Consider the following 16,240-nt stretch of genomic DNA (forward strand, 5'->3'; position numbering starts at 1 on the left):
GTATCGCAGGAGTGGACACGGTGATGATCGCTACTGTCTTACCGGTGCATTTTGCCCAACTCATTCTGACTGTTCAAGGAGGTGTTCCAGTACCACCTGCTCTCTGTAAAGCAACTTCGTTTCTCAAGCCGCTCCTTGTGGTATGTTCTTGCACTTCAAAACTAGTAATTGCCAGCGTGCAGGCGAGAGCCGTCGGGAGTTCTGTGGGGCACTTAAACCGTTATCAAGTAAACATGAAAGAAATTGCCTTCATATCTGGCTTTCAAGTCGCTCTTGGAATCGCCATTGCCACCGTTGTGGTTTCGCATGAATCCGTTGGATACATTTGTTGCATTCATTTTCATTATGTTGGCAGGCTCGAAAAACCTCCTTTCATGTTTGCAAAACCATCAAGCTGGTATACATGGGCAATAGTGCCAGTCGTTAGCGGAATTTCTGTTGCCAGTTCTCTAATTTGTTACGCATTTATATACTGTAAACTAGCAAAGAACAGATTTCCTTTAAGGCAATGTTCCACAGACTCGAGACTCTCAGGAAAAAAATCGAAAGCAGAACTTTTTACCGTGAAAACGGCATTTATGCTGGTTGTTGTTTACATAATATGTTACCTTCCATCGTTAACACTAGGAATAATTAGACCAGACATGAGTTACTTGGCCTACTGGTATCTTGCATCAACTTTATTCGAATTTCATTCTTGTTTGAACCCGTTTCTTTATCTTTGGGGATCTCCCAGATACAGAAAAATAGTGAGAAATGAACTTCGAAACCGTTTCTGTGGCTGTTCTTTTTGTTCTTCACATCGAAGTACTTTACAAGAAAATAACGGCTCGAGATTTGACAGTACTAAAGATTTAGATACCAAGGAATTAAGTTCCGCTATTAAGTTTAGAAAAGAAAGGTTCCAAGGGAAGAGGGTATGTAAAAATGTTAAAGTCACTGTACACCAAGATGAGGACCTTGCTATGATTTAGTTAAATTCAATAAGCTTGATTCTCCTACAATATTGATCTAGGCCATGTGCAATTTGTGAAAATGATACACTCATAATTACCCAAAGAGAAGGGGATACTACAATAGATAGCTTTATCATATTGGATACTCAAAGTAATAAGCCATGCGTTTAAGATATAACAATAATACGGTGGATGTAGGAGGAAACTGTATTTTATCTGGGTAAAGTACCTATCAATCAAAAGAATCAAATAGACTGGAGGACATGTATTCCATGAAATTTAACTACGTTAAAATTTATCAGTAAAATACGATAGGAGAAGTTTTTTTACCATGCTGCAGGGCTAATACGCTCAATAGAAAAAATAGACTTGACCATGCGTTGTTTTTCTCAGCTTGCTATTGAGAGAAGAACGTAAAATTGTAATTGCCATTATAAGTATTTGCACTTTGTCAGTAAATCGACATAGTCTGAATTGCAATTATTTGTATTGGTATATGTAGCTGTTGTGTTGCTTTACTTGTGTCGCTGACACACGCAAATTTATGTACCCAAAATATCACAGCAGTTTAGTAAATTGACCTTTATTATATTATATTATATTATATTATATTATATTATATTATATTATATTATATTATATTATGGTCACATCTTAAACTTTTAAGGAAACTGTCAGCTTTTGCCAAAACTTCCATATTTACTGCCATACATACATTCTTTTGGATAACTGAGAAATCTTTAAGTCGTCAGTGACTAAATATACATTTGTATGTCATTTGACGAGTGACGCCATAATTGTGATTTGGGCGGTTTAATGGAGAAAAATGGTTTCTCAAATTTCTCCTTCATCTGAGCACCCACGAGTACCGTTTTAACGCCAATTAATGACGTCCTTTAGATCCCCAAAATCCTGCAAGCGTTTTTTTCTAAGAGGCTTGTTACAGATTTTATCATGGATAAAGCAAAATAATGCCTTTGTTTAGTGGAGATATGTGATTAGGGGCTCATAACTCAATACCAAAAACATTTAAACCAAAATTACAGCACTAGATTGTAGCCCATACACTTTTGGTCAACTATGCCAATTTGCGGGATTAAATCCTCTTCAGGGATGACGTTGCGCCCTGTACTGATTGTTTTCAACTCAAAATAGAAAGGAGTTAAATTGATGAGAAAAGATTTGTGTTGCCTATGCTTATACAGCGAAAAATATAAACGCCAATATCTTACATTTTCGAGGTTTTTTATTGTTTTGAAATCAACACAAAAGTAGATGCATTATTGAATTATTTAATGCAGGAAAAACCTCATTGTCAGTATCTTGATGATAATAAACTCTTACAGAATCCTTAAGTACTTAAAAAAAGTATGATCAAATGTTTTCAGAGTGAAAAAGGTAGAAACACCAGCAGCGGATTAATTATTGGGCAGAAAAGATTATTAACAAGTCTAAGAAGTTATAATGTTTCAAGAGAAACTCTTCGATGCTTCGAGTATGTGACAAAGGAAGCCCGCTCGATGCAATTGCATACCATGTGGGTCTTTGTCACGTTATTCTTCAAGTAAGAGATATATGTAGGTACAAGTAAAAGTAGATAGGTCAAATATACTATAATTGCATCCTCCAAGATGCGTGCTTAAGTGCACTTATGCTTAAAATGACTAAATGTTAATCTTAATAGAAGTTTTAAAAAGTATTAATGAATCACATACAGGAAACACAGACAATATAGAGGGTTACCCATGCATCCAAAGCTGCAATTAATTTTGAAAAAAAAATATCGATAAATTCTGTCTTGATTCACGTAGTATTGGAGGCAGAAATTGCTGAATATACAGTTTTTAAGACATGCAAATCTTTAGAAGTCCAAAGAGTAGGTACTTGCCTTACTGGATTATACATGTATATTACAGCAATCGAACTCCATTCATCTTAACGACTTCCAATGAGTAATGCATAAAATAATGATTGGGCTAAAAGAATTAACGGGTGTGGTGCTAATCAAGGTACCTTTGAGCAGTTTAACAGCCAAGTCAAGCCCAATAATTCTTAACAGTAATCTCTCAAAATTTCATAACACTGCCAAAGGTAAAACACCCCATTTAGCCAAGAAAATTTATTAGGAAGTTTCCTAAAAAGCCCAATGGCGGTGGTTGTAGGCTTATAGGTCCCCCTATAGGTTCACTCGGCGGTGTTTCCTGAAAATTGCAGTTGATATCGCTGACATACCGAATTCTGCCTTCCAAGCCGTGAATTATCGGCGAGTACTGTGTGATGTAGGACATCACAACATCTGCATCCAAGTCCTCTGAAAAAGTCAGGAATTCGTTATTTAAGACAAGCATTTAAAGTAAGTCTGAAATGACGCTTAAATTAATGCCACATAAAACGTATGCAGTTCACTATTCATAAATATGTTCATATATTCTTTGGACACAACGGATATCAGTGGTATCATTATAAGATATAAGCACATTCTTGTTTGGCCAAACATGGGAAGCATACTTCACTTAAAATCATTTGAAACAGAAAAACAATAATACCTATCCCATATCGGTACAATATGTTGCCTTCGAAAATAGAATAACCATCCCCTCCCTCAAGTATATAGGTGCTAGTGACCACATCGTATGATTTTGTCTGAACGAGGGGCTGGAACTCGGGGACTGTACAGTCAGCGCACCTGACGTCAATGCTGGCCACTCGACTGCCCACTGGCTTAGACAGGTCATACACAACTCGAAGACCTGGGTATAGGTAAACGGAATAAAAAAAACAGACAAATTATACAATTATACAATGCTTTGAATTATAAAATTTGGGTATTTATTTAGATGAGGGAAATGTTTAGTTTTCTAAATGGAAACTAAATAAAAACAAATATATTTAACTGAGATGAAACAATTACCCGAGACTTGCAGGAAACGACCCGTATTACTCTCTTGTAAGGAAACGGAATGTTCCATGACTGCCCACAAAGTGCTGCCGTTAATTCTGACAATGTCAACTGCATTTTCGAATGGGATAGTTCTCAGGACGTTTGACACTAATATGTCACCTGAAATATCAAAATAGGAATATTCATCCTAAGAAAACATGGTTACAGCGGGTGATTCAGATGGTACCCCAGTATCACGAACAGTTCATAAACCGTACTCTAATAGAAAAATCACCTTTCACGATTCAGCATTGTTTTAGAGAAACCCAATGCACAGGAAAAGGAAAAGGAAAGTGTAATGGCAAAGAGGACTAAGACGTCTATCTATAATATATAGGTACATGTAGGCATCTACCTATGTCAATTGGCTCACGCATTGCGCCGCTATTCCACATTCCAATAGAGGCATTGGTCCACCTTGTTCCGTCATTGGATTTCAGATACTTGTACACCATTGCATCTGCTATGAGGTTCCCTTTAAAATGATGGAAATTTTTATCATCATAATTACACTGTGGCAAATAACTAAATTTTTATTTTAAAGGCAAAAACATAAGAGTTAAGGTACAAAAGACTTATTCGGTCTTTTGTACCTAAATTTCAGTCCAGGTGTTTCTGTTCGGGTGTAAAAACTCGATTACGACAATTTGGCAAGATTTGCAAAGTATCTGTCACCTCGCCATCCACCATACATGATGGAATTTCCTCCCCGTCACAGCTGTCGACCTTATATATTATCGATCGCTCTGTAAAACAGAATCAGGTAATATTGCCTTTGAATTATTAAAAACTCTCCTGCATGACCATCGGAGACATAGACAACACGAATGTCGAACTCCACACGACTCAGTGACGCATTACCCATTTAAAGATCCCTCAAAACTGAAAGCTTCTTAGGAGAGGTCATGAAAAAGAAATAGAGAACAGAACGCCACCTACCTAAACTACACTCATTTCTACGACAAGATATAACATCGTTTAACTCGACCAAAGTGGTTCCGATCTTTGTTTGACCTAATTCGATCACAGGTTGTTTCCATGGTTGCATCTCAGTTAATATTCCACTGTCTGAAACAGGAATTTGTAGAAACAGTGTCAACAAATTGCAAAGGTTGAAGCAAACGGGCGAAAGTTTTTAAAAGACGTAATTTGACATCAGTTTATGGACTTATTATGACAAAATGGTCATTGGAGACATGAAGTTCGATAGTAAGTGTGGATAAAGGGCATTTTTGTATTCAGTATAATTTGTCCTAAATTAAAATGATTGAAAGATTATTAAACTATTGTGAAAATAAACAACGAAAGCTATTATTATAAACTTTACTCATTTCAAATGATTTAATTTGACATTGATTTATGAAGCTTGACGGTAAGTGTTGATTTAAGGCATTCTTATATTCAGAATGAAAAAGATAAAAGGCTTCACTACAGGGTAAACTATTGTGATAAATATACAACTACATTCAATCTATTATTAAAAACTTCGATTGTTTTAATTTTAAACAATACAAAGTAAAACAATGATAACTTTACCTTGTAGAACACTTTCATCCAATAAGATTGGATTGCCATTCCATGACGTCAGTTCCCCTGCGTCATCAAAAGTTACTTGTAGGTAACCTAGATATTTGGCAAACTTGAAATCTGTGACTATCAACACGTTGCTTCCTCCTCTTCTTAACACAGTAGGATACACACCATCGGGTTGCTCCGTGGACGGAGGAGTGCCTTGGAATATAATTGGACCTTTAAATTGTCATATTGCAAACATTGCAATGGTGAGAGAGAGAGAGAGAAAATGCAATTCTAAAAAAAGTACCTTTAACATTTAGTATTTTTTTTAATGAGCAATTATTCTTTTAAGACATATCAACATATCAAAGAAAACTCAAGACAAAAAAGATCTACTGGTATAGATGTATGCATTTTACCAGTAAAAAGAAACGTGTTAGTCTGGCCACCAATAACAAAGTTCTGAAGATATCAAAGTTAGGGAGATAATTCTATAATTCTACCTTTGACATGCGTTCAACATTATATCAATTATACCCTTATGCGGGTTGTATAGCTATAATATGCCATCTTCTCTTTTATTAAAAATTCACTGTCAATAAAATAAAAGCTGTTATCAAAAGCTTTTACCAGTATAAAGAAATGTGTTCGTCCGGCCACCAATAACAATGTCCACCCCATCAACTTCTTCAGCAATCTTTCTATCGACAGGAAAGCCGGAGTGACCCAGTGCAATAATTTTATTAATGCCCTGTGACGTCAGATTATTAACCTCTGCCTGTACTGCAGCCACTTCTTCGGTGAAAATTAAAGCGCCTGGAAAAAAAAAAAAAAAAAAAAAAAAAAAAAAACTTATAACTATACTTGTGTGTGACCTTAAACATGTATTTATCAAAATTGCAGGATGTATAAACCATCACAATAATAATAACAATCTGACCATCACAATATCAAAATTAATCAACTTAATACAGTCTGAAAAGTGGTGTCAGAATATAATTATATATAATTAAATTAATTATATAATAATTATATATATAATACGATATGTGCATTGTTTCTAGAAGATCAAAAATTAATTTAACCTGGGTTTGAAACGAGAGGCGTGTATCTGAACGCGTAACCCACAATTCCTATCTGTTCCCCATTCACGTTCAGCACTGTGGACTTTTGATACGTCCCTTGCATTTCTGGGACGTTTTGGGCGTCGATGTTAGCACTCAAAACGGGGAAAGTGACATTTCGAAGAAAATACAATAAGCTGTCTATGCCGCTGTCAAACTCGTGGTTACCGAAAGCCTAAAATCAAAGATTGCTGAATTATTGAAATTAAACAAAATATATTGGGATTTCAAATAACTTTCTTTCCTTTGGATTTCCTGTTTTTGAAAAAATTCCATTTATTCCGCATAGTGCTTGTTTTGCATTATTGACAAAGATTCACGTTCTCCAATTAGTCGAAAGTAATAGTAAAAGCTTCTATTGCATTTTACGGTCACTGACACCAAACATTTCCCAAAGATTCTTAAATAATGGATAACAACAGTGCTATTACGTACAGAGTAGTGGTATGAGATACAGAATAGTACGTGATATGAGAAATGGAGTATAACATCCTAAGTTACAAAAAAGTATTGAGGAGGATGGAGACTAAAATACGTTCGAGTGATACGTGTTGGATAATTGGTTCATGTCAGCCTAGTGACAGACCCAGAAAAGTAGCCGTGATAAAGGGGTTTAAAGTATTCTTAGGAGGGTTATTATGAGCATATTTATTTATTTATTTATTTATTTATTTATTTATTTATTTATTGGAAATCACACAATAAGCGTAGAACCTTTATATGGCTAAAATTCAATTAAACTGGAAATTTCAACATGAAGGTTACCATTTCCAGAACCGTTGACATAAATAAGTTATTATTATGATGCATCTATGAAGAACTACTATAAAAGATATAATATCTAATACAAGATTTAGGCCCATATCTTTTGACCCTTGGTTTTGACCCAAAGCCCTGAAGAAGGCCTAGGGGGCTAGGGGCCGAAAGCTTAGATTAGATGTTATATCTTTATAGTATATCTTCATAGATGCATCATTATAATTACTTATTTATTTCTTAAAGATCTATACGGTTCATGATTTGATATGAATCTTCAAAGTAAGAACCGTATAGATCATTATAATTACTTATTTATTTCTCAAAGATCAAAATGGTCCATGATTTGATATGAATCTTCAAAATAATAACCATGGACAAAACGACGATCTATAACGTATACCCGTTTTTGAGTTCGAAGTTTCTAATCTTTGAGCCATTCTCGTAATGGCACCCTGAGCTTCAGAGATAACTTGACACTAACCTCTTCACAATAGCCTATCTTCATCGTGTCAACTTGACACGATGAAGATAGGCTATTGTGAAGAGGTTAGTGCCAAGTTATCTCTGAAGCTCAGGGTGCGTAATGGAGATGGAAGTGGTGAAATACGTTCGTAACGGTAAAAATCAGATAATAAGAGCTTTCGCCTACGGATGGGGATGGAGTGCCGAAAAAAGATCTTTATGTTTATGCCTCGCCGCGTTCGCAACTTGAATTTTGAGAGTGTGGGTGCAATTATTTGACGATCAACGGGCGCGTGAAGTTCAGGGGCGAATCCAGAGATATTTTCTGACATTCTTCCAAATTATCTCGTTGATCCATCCCCCATTTTTGACCGTCTTTCGACAGAAGTAATTAGATACTTGTCAATGCAAATTTGAAAATCTGACCGTCTTCGGGAAGACCCAGAAGACGGACTTAATCCGCCCCTGACTGAACCCTGTGCTATGGTCCATCAACGAGAACTGTATAGTAAAATAGTAATTTGTAGGATACAGAGACTCATGAAAATGAAAAAATCTCGCTTGACTTTGTCTTGGTTTGCTTATTATACTTTTGCGTGTGTGAGGGAGGAAGGGGGCTTGCCACCTGATGCCACTTTTGCCGTGCCAGCTTGGATGCAAGTGTAAAGTTTAGAAGAGCACTCTACATTGTATACATGTGATCTGCCGACATATGAATGCATGAATGCCTTTTTTCTGGAAGACGCATTACTGATTTGACAATCTTATTCGGTATATCATGGTGCATTACCTTTACTTGTCAAGCGCACTTGACAAGTAAAATGCACCAGAGAGCTTGGCAAAATGTCTCAGAAATCAATATGAATCATTATGCAACTTTGAATTTCAAGCACCAAACACAAATCGCTTAAATGATAAAAAGAAATCAATTTACAATTTATCAATACGCCCCTGATTAAGAAGATTGAAACATCACTTACCATTGCGTCATATCTTAACAGATTCATGAAGTATGCCGTGACATTGCCCTTGTACAACGTATACCATAAAGTGCCTTGGAACTGGTCTCCGGCGTCCAGCAAAATTACGTTCCCTTCAGAGTTGCGAATTTCTTGAATTTTGGTCCATTGACGCGCGATTCCTCCAAAGCATACTCCCGCTTGAGCTTCGTTGTCCGAGCATCGCTTGCCTCTTCCATCAAACTGCTCGAAACGTGCGTGGACATCGTTGGTGTGTAAAATAGTCAAATTGAACCCGGAACTCAGCGTGACAAAAATGCTTAAAACGACCAGCTTTTTCATATCTGTTGCTCTATGTAAAACTTGGGCTGTAGTGGTGCCAAACATTCTTCTAGTACATGCACTGTCATCAAGTAGTGAGCGAGAGAAGGGCACAGGGTTGAAGCAAAACCTGTGTTGATAATATTCCAGCTGAGGGCAGCATATATAGTCCTGGAGAAGGACACACCCGTCAAATCTGTTTCTTTTGATCTTAAAATGAATTATCTTAAATCTTTAGAAAGTTACGCATCGATCATCATCGATCTTTTCTGCTACGGTTCAAATGATTGCTATCTCGGATCATATAGGTTCAGATTTTGTCCCCGACAACAACATACAAAGCATACCTGTCAACACTCCAGATCTCTAAATTAGATTTTAAGTTAGATTGAATTATCATCTTTATTATTCATTATTTTTCCCCAATTTTACTATTCTTTCCGCATTTTTGTGCCTGTCTTGCTCCTCTGCACTTAGATTCAAATTCTAATTTTTTTACATTGAAGAAGACACTTCTTGAACAGACTGTAAACACCCCCTTCTCGTCGGGAGTCTCCCGATATATATTTTGTTTTACCTTACGTTTGAAAAAAATTAATAATAAAAATGATAATTCAATCTAACTTCTAATAAGATCGGGAGTGTTGACGGGTATGTTGTGTGTGGTCAAGAACAGAGATGGCGATCATTTAAACCGCCGCAACGGGCCAAAAATAAATGACCGATGTGTATCTTTCTAAATATTAAAAATAATTCATTTTGAGATTAAAAGAAACAGGTTTGGAAAATGTGTCTTTCCCGACCACAGAAACAATTAATTTTGAGATTAAAAGAAACAGGTTTGACAAGTACGTCTTGCGCCAGCACGATACCGAGGCGTATCTTTCCAAATAATGAAAAACAGTATTTTTTTTTTTTTTTTGTAAATTCCCAAAGCTTTCCGCACCCGATGAACAAAGTAGCTCCTGTTCTGACGTTTGTTCACAGACACGCCATTTACAGCATGCCGTAATACCCACAGTATGTATCGCGGTGCCCACTGCTCGACTGCAGTCAGACAACCGTGCCAAAGTTAGTATTTGCTTTTAAGTTATATTTATGATCAGGATACAAAGATTTTTATTCTGTTATACATTGTACAAGGCATCCGACCCAATATACGATTCCACTATTTTTAAATGTAATGTACTCAGTACATATATGTACACAGAAAAAGTGCATGGACGTCACATACACAACAAGAAAAACACTCCGAGAGCACAGACCTCCGCCAAGGCAAAGTCTCCACCCAATGCCGTTTCATCCCTAAATTTTCATTCTATAATGATTTAGTGTTTTGATTTTTGATTATTGATTGATTATTGATCCGGATCACCACCTAAAACTAATAATCTGTTCCTTGGCCCACTTTTGACAGTTCCTGAAAATTTCATCAAAATCGGTCCTTTACTTAGTTTTTTACTCCATCGAAATTCATCCATAACTTTTTGAGTTATGTTGATGACAAACAGACAGACAAACAAACAAACAAACAGGGGTGAAAACATAACCTCCTTGGCGGAGGTGATAATAATATACATCCGTAATAGCTAGTTCTCTTATCAATGATTATAAGTGATTATATTATGAGCATTTTAATGGTTATTTTCTAAGTCAACACTCTGAATCAAACCTCAGCTCATAGGAAACAAATCTCTTCTGTCTCTGCAAATGCGCTGGTTAAAATGTTGTCAGTGAGAAGATGCCATCCGTACTAATGTCAAACATGATCAAAGCAGAAAAGCGTTTATTTTTACTCTGCTTTGTTCTTCTTGTTAAGAAGTATCTCCCCTCAAATCGCTATACAACATATTTACATCTTCTACAACAATCTTCAACAATTTGGGCAAAATCTATGGTCTTTGTTTAAATTAATGTGGCGTCCTTTCTCTGTCATGAGACCTTTTCTCGAAAAACGGAAATTTAAAGTACGTTTCTTCATATAAGTCAACTGTAAGACAAACATCTCTTAACTCGTCCACAATCCAGACATATCCCCTTCTCTCAGTCACATAATTAGTTTCTTAGATTTATTGATTGAGGGTAGTGATTGCAGTAAGCAATAAGGAGAAAACGCTAAAGACAAAACAGCATCCGGTCTTTGTGCGAATACAAATGTACGTTGGTGTCAGAGGGACAAAGTTGCACCGAAAGCAACCGAGATAGCGATCATTATACCTCCGCAACGGATCAAAAATAATGACAGAGCCAAGGAATAATAAGCAGTTATTTTATTGTTTTGTTTGTTCACAGGCAGACCATTTACAGCATGTCGTAATACCCAGTGCCCACCGCTGCACCGCAGTCAGACAACCATGTCAAAGTTAATATTAGCTTTCAGGTTATATCGCATTTCCATTATTATTCATTATACTGTAGAAATTCTAATTCTCGTTCACGAGCACTACGTTATTTATTGTTATGCAAAGCCAAGCTATAGAGAGAGAAACTTAACTTATCGTAATTTTAACGGCATTCTGCAGAATGCCTGGCGTATCTATATCGTTTACGTAACGTATGGATAACGTACGATTCAAACACTCGTACACGCTGAAAGATTTTGAACATTCTCCAAAAATCTTATCTTCTTCGGCGTATGTGAACGTACACCAACGTTTACCTGCACAGTTGAAACGTATGCGACGTAAGTCTAACGAGGCCCTTGTGTTTGTCTGCGTATGAGTAAATTTCCTCATACATTGGTGAAACACGCTTAGTGTGACAGGGCCCTGTAATATTATTTCTCATACGATGGAAAGGGATGTTTTTCTTACGCGCAAAGTTGTACGTATTATGAATTTCACATACGATACTCACACGAATCTCTTTTACTCTTGATGTGACAGGACTTTTATACGATCAAAGTTATGCTTACAAATTTCCGTCTCCAGTTCTCTCATCTGTTACGCATCAGGCCCGTAGCCAGGGGGGTTCGGGGGGTTCGAAAGAACCGCCCCTTTAGCTGGAAAAAGGTCCACTCTGGGTAAAATTTGATCTAGGTACATGAAGTTTTTATGAGAAAAGGTCCACTTTTTCAGAAAAAGAACCCCCCTTTTGAAATTGCTGGCTACAGGCCTGCGCATGTACCAGTATATACTGTATACTAACAAAGAACAGATTTCCTGTAAAAGCAATGTTCCACAGACTCGCCACTCTCAGGTTAACAATCGATGAAAGCAGAACTTTTTACTGTAAAAACAGCGTTCATACTCTTAATTATGTACATAATATGTCGCTTTCCATCGTTAACACTAGGAATAATTAGACCAGACATGAGTTACTTGGCTTACTTGTATCTTGCATCAATTTTCTTCGATTTTCATTTTGTTTGAACCCGTTTCTTTATGCTTGGGGATCTCACAGATACAGAAAAATAATCAGAAATGAACGTCAAGACCGTTTCTGTGGCTGTTCTTTTTGTTTCTTATATCGAAGTACTTTACAAGAAAATAACAGCTCGAGATTTAACTAGAGATTTAGATATAAAGGAATGGAGTTCCACTATTTAGTTCAGAAAAGAGAGGTGCCAAGGGACGAGGGTATGTAAAGATGGCAAAGTCATTGAATATTATGTTGAAAGACCGTGCCATGATTTCGTTGAAGTTATCAATCCTGATTCGTGTACAATATTGATCTAGACCATGTCCAATTTTATGAAAATGATACAGCCATAATTAATCAAACAGAATGGGATATAACAATATATAACTGATCATATTGGACCCACAAAGTAATAAGCCATGGATAAAAATTATAACGATAACACGGTGAATGTGGAAGGACACTACATTGTATATTATAATTAGTGTTCATCAATCAAAAGAATCGAGTAAACTGAAGAACATGTATGGCATCAGATAGGAATGCATTAAAATCTATCAGTAAATTAAAATGCTGCCGGGCCACTGCCCACAAAAGAAAAATAGTGACTTGATATTGGATATGTTATATTGTATATGTTAGTACTCTTTACAGAAAAATCTGATTAAATGTTATCAAAGTGAAAAAAAGATTAATTATTGGACAGAACACTTGATTAAAAAGTCTATGAAGTTATAAGCTTTCAAGTCAAACCCTTCGATGCTTCGAGTATGTGACAAAGGAAGCTCGCTCGATGCACTTTTACACCATGTGGGTCTTTGTCACGCTATTGCTATTTTAAAGCACGTAAGACCAAACACGTAAAAGTAGATTGGTCCATTATACAGTGTACAATGATCCAATTCGCGTGCTTACGTACACTTGTTTACAATGATTAAATGTTTATCTTAATTAAAATAAAAGACAAATGTTTGAAAACATTAAATATCACATAAAGGAAACTCAGACAATATAGGGGGCTATACCCACGTATCTAAAGCTTAAATTAATTTTAAAAATATTGATAAATTCTATCTTGCTTTAAATAGTATTGGGGTAAGAATTGACTAAATATACATCTTTTAAGACACACAGATCTTTAGAACTCCAGAAAGTCGGTACTCGCTTCAGTGGAATGTATATTACAGCAATAGACCTCAAATCATCTAAACGACTCCAAGTGAGAAATCTGTAAGATTAAGATTGGACTTAAAAGAAGTACACAATGCGACAGTAATCAAGGTACCTGTGGCCTGTTTAACAGCCTAGCCTAACTCAATAATTCTTAGCAGTAAACTCTCAAGATTTCATAACTACGCCAAAAGGTAAGACACCATCTAGCCAAGGAAATTCTGAAGGAAATTTCCTATAATGCCAAATGGCGGTGCTTAAGGCTGGGTCACACTGCGCTTGCAACCTTTTGGCAACCTCTTTGCAACCTCAGTCGCAAGGAGGTTGCCATAGGTTTTAAAGTGGTCGCATAAGGTTGCAAACAGGTCGCCTGCGATCGTTGACACACGAAGGCCATTTTTTTTGCACCGACAACCAGTGCGACTGATAATGAAAACGATTGGTAACTGAGAGGTTGCCTATAGGTCTCCTCTTGGTTGCCAGTAGGTCGCTGTAACCAGACTAAAACCAGTCGCATACAACCTGTAACTGCACGGTCGATTGACGGTCTTTAGTCGCTTAGTTGCAAACAGGTTACTAACCGGTTGCAAGCGGTGGGCAGCAGGTCGCAAGGAGGTTGCGGTTGAAACTTCATGGTCGATTAATGGTCTTTAGTCGCTTGGTCTCTAACAGGTTTCTTACAGCTCGCACGCACTCGAAAACATGTCGCGAGAAGGTCGCAAGCAACCGTGATAAAATAAGCGTAGGATGGTGGCCACTAAACATATAAATATATTTTTCATTTATGTCATGCCATTAAGGCTTTCTAAATACCTTGACAAAAGTCGTTATTTCTCTATTAAAACGTAGATTGTATTTGTTGTCATCCTTTTAAATTCATTTACAAGGTTTCATAAGTATTTTTTTTTTCAATAAAATAAATAAATGTATGAGTCCCTATCAGCCACCATACTTGACTTAAAGTGTTATAAATAGAAGCCGCTGAGCCCGTGTCTTCAGTCCCCAGTATGTCATCCAACAGCGTGGGAAGGGTGGCCAGAATGTATTTTGAGAAAGCAAATGCCCGTGAAGAAAGTTCTTCACAAAGTTCCAACACAGACTCTGCTTCCCACGAAGAGGATCAACCGAAAGATGATGAACGCGGAGGAGACAGGGAGGCTAAATTTACTATTAAAGAGGAAGAAGAATTAGTTGAGTTTTTTTAAGGAAGACGAGTTTTTCTATAACCAACAATTGAAAGACTTTAAAAACAAATCAAAGAAAGTGCCAAAACAATCAATAATGATTATCACAATGTAAACGATAAACTGTTATCTTTTTATCCATTCCTATATCATGGCTAATTTTTGACAACTATTGTTGTTAAATTTACTGGAAACATTTTTAATGACTAAAGCAGCCGGAAATATCTTACTTTTTAATTTGCCAAGTCATAATTTGCCAAGTCACAATGGAAGAAAAATTAAGCAAATAGGCGGGCGCAGAGAAAAAAGTAAATAGCAAAGTATGATACATACTTTTTACAATAAATTTAATTGTCAGGCATTTTTATAACAGTAAATCAGTGTCACCATTATAAAGAAGGTCAAATAAATACAAATTAACTTCCTCCCAGTACTTAGAATTCGTACCACAAGGACGGAAACAAATTGATGACCCGCAGGATCCTTCACTATTTAATGATGTTGTATTGTAAGTGTAACGCTTGGGGCTACAAAGACAAAGGGAAAACCACACAATCGGTCGCAAATCAGTTGCTAAGCAGTCGGCGACCTTTTAGCAACCGATTGGATACCACAAATAGGCTTTTCGGTCGCCAGGAGGTTTTCGGTGCTGCACCGAAAACCGGCGCGACCGGATAGTAACCCAGCGTTCATTTGGAGACCACTTTGCGAGTTGTTGCAACTTGTCGCCCACCTTTCTGCAACCGGTGACAGCTGCAAGTCGCAAGGAGGTTTTTTGTTCAGTGTGACCGTAACTGCACAGGCCTTGCGACCTCAAAGAGACCAAGTATTGAAAAAAGAAACTGTGCATGCCTATTATTACATTAATAAGGCTGAAAAAACATCCAAATATGTGTTTTATTACACCACTGGTTTGATATAAATGCCAATATATAGTACAAATATATTTCTTATTTATTATTGTAAGTTTGACAATATTGGTAGTACATAAATCGACTGTGACGTTATAACAGAATCTCATAGCAGAATCGTACTTTAATATTCAAAATATTAAATCATTTGAAGCTGCTACGGAACGGATCCAATCGTTGTATAATAATGTTTAAAATATTCCCTCTGTTGTCATCCGAGAGGGAAATTTACGAGAAGGTAGCTATCGTCACAACTTATAAAATATATATAGTCTGTGCAACCTTGCTGCTACCAGTTGGCAAGCGATCGCTACAGTCCTGCAACCGGTTTTCAGTCTCCAAGTGGTTGCTGACAGGTTGTTTATCGCTCGCCTAACGGTGTGCGACTGGTAACCTCTGACTTGAGGATTGTCTGTAAGAGGTTGCAGATACCATACTGTAATCTTGTTGCAACCGGTAAGCAACTGCTTGCCGATCAAAATATGCAAATTAGGTCGCAAAGTGATCGCAAGCGACCACCAGATTTTGTGGTTGCAAAGAGGTTGCCAAAAGGTTGCAAGCGCAGTGTGACCCAACCT

The 16,240-nt window shown here is 36.8% G+C and overlaps 1 protein-coding gene across 1 annotated transcript; it reads right to left on the bottom strand.

The window, feature by feature from the left end:
- Positions 1-2,868: 2,868 nt before the first annotated feature.
- On the bottom strand, positions 2,869-9,223 carry LOC106179316 (5'-nucleotidase-like). Its single transcript, XM_087001979.1, has 9 exons — positions 8,738-9,223; positions 6,498-6,711; positions 6,034-6,228; positions 5,434-5,628; positions 4,837-4,965; positions 4,253-4,372; positions 3,868-4,017; positions 3,503-3,706; positions 2,869-3,267 (listed from the first exon to the last, which is right to left on the bottom strand). Exons 1-9 carry the CDS (start codon positions 9,101-9,103, stop codon positions 3,062-3,064), a joined length of 1,779 nt encoding a protein of 592 aa, XP_086858105.1. The 5' UTR covers positions 9,104-9,223; the 3' UTR covers positions 2,869-3,061.
- Between the last annotated feature and the right edge of the window lie 7,017 nt (positions 9,224-16,240).

The sequence above is a fragment of the Lingula anatina genome, chromosome 1, assembly GCF_051362555.1.
Source record: "Lingula anatina isolate TDL-2025a chromosome 1, LinAna3.0, whole genome shotgun sequence".
NCBI classification, from domain to species: Eukaryota; Metazoa; Brachiopoda; class Lingulata; order Lingulida; family Lingulidae; genus Lingula; species Lingula anatina.

Excerpts from the sequence above, each read along its gene's own strand:
- LOC106179316 (XM_087001979.1), bottom strand. The coding sequence starts at position 9,103 with ATGTTTGGCACCACTACAGCCCAAGTTTTACATAGAGCAACAGATATG. Across the intron at positions 5,629-6,033 it reads TCTTTATACTGGTAAAAGCT|GCACTCCTCCGTCCACGGAG; the intron begins TTTGATAACAGC and ends TTATATTCCAAG. Across the intron at positions 4,966-5,433 it reads GGATGAAAGTGTTCTACAAG|ACAGTGGAATATTAACTGAG; the intron begins GTAAAGTTATCA and ends TTCCTGTTTCAG.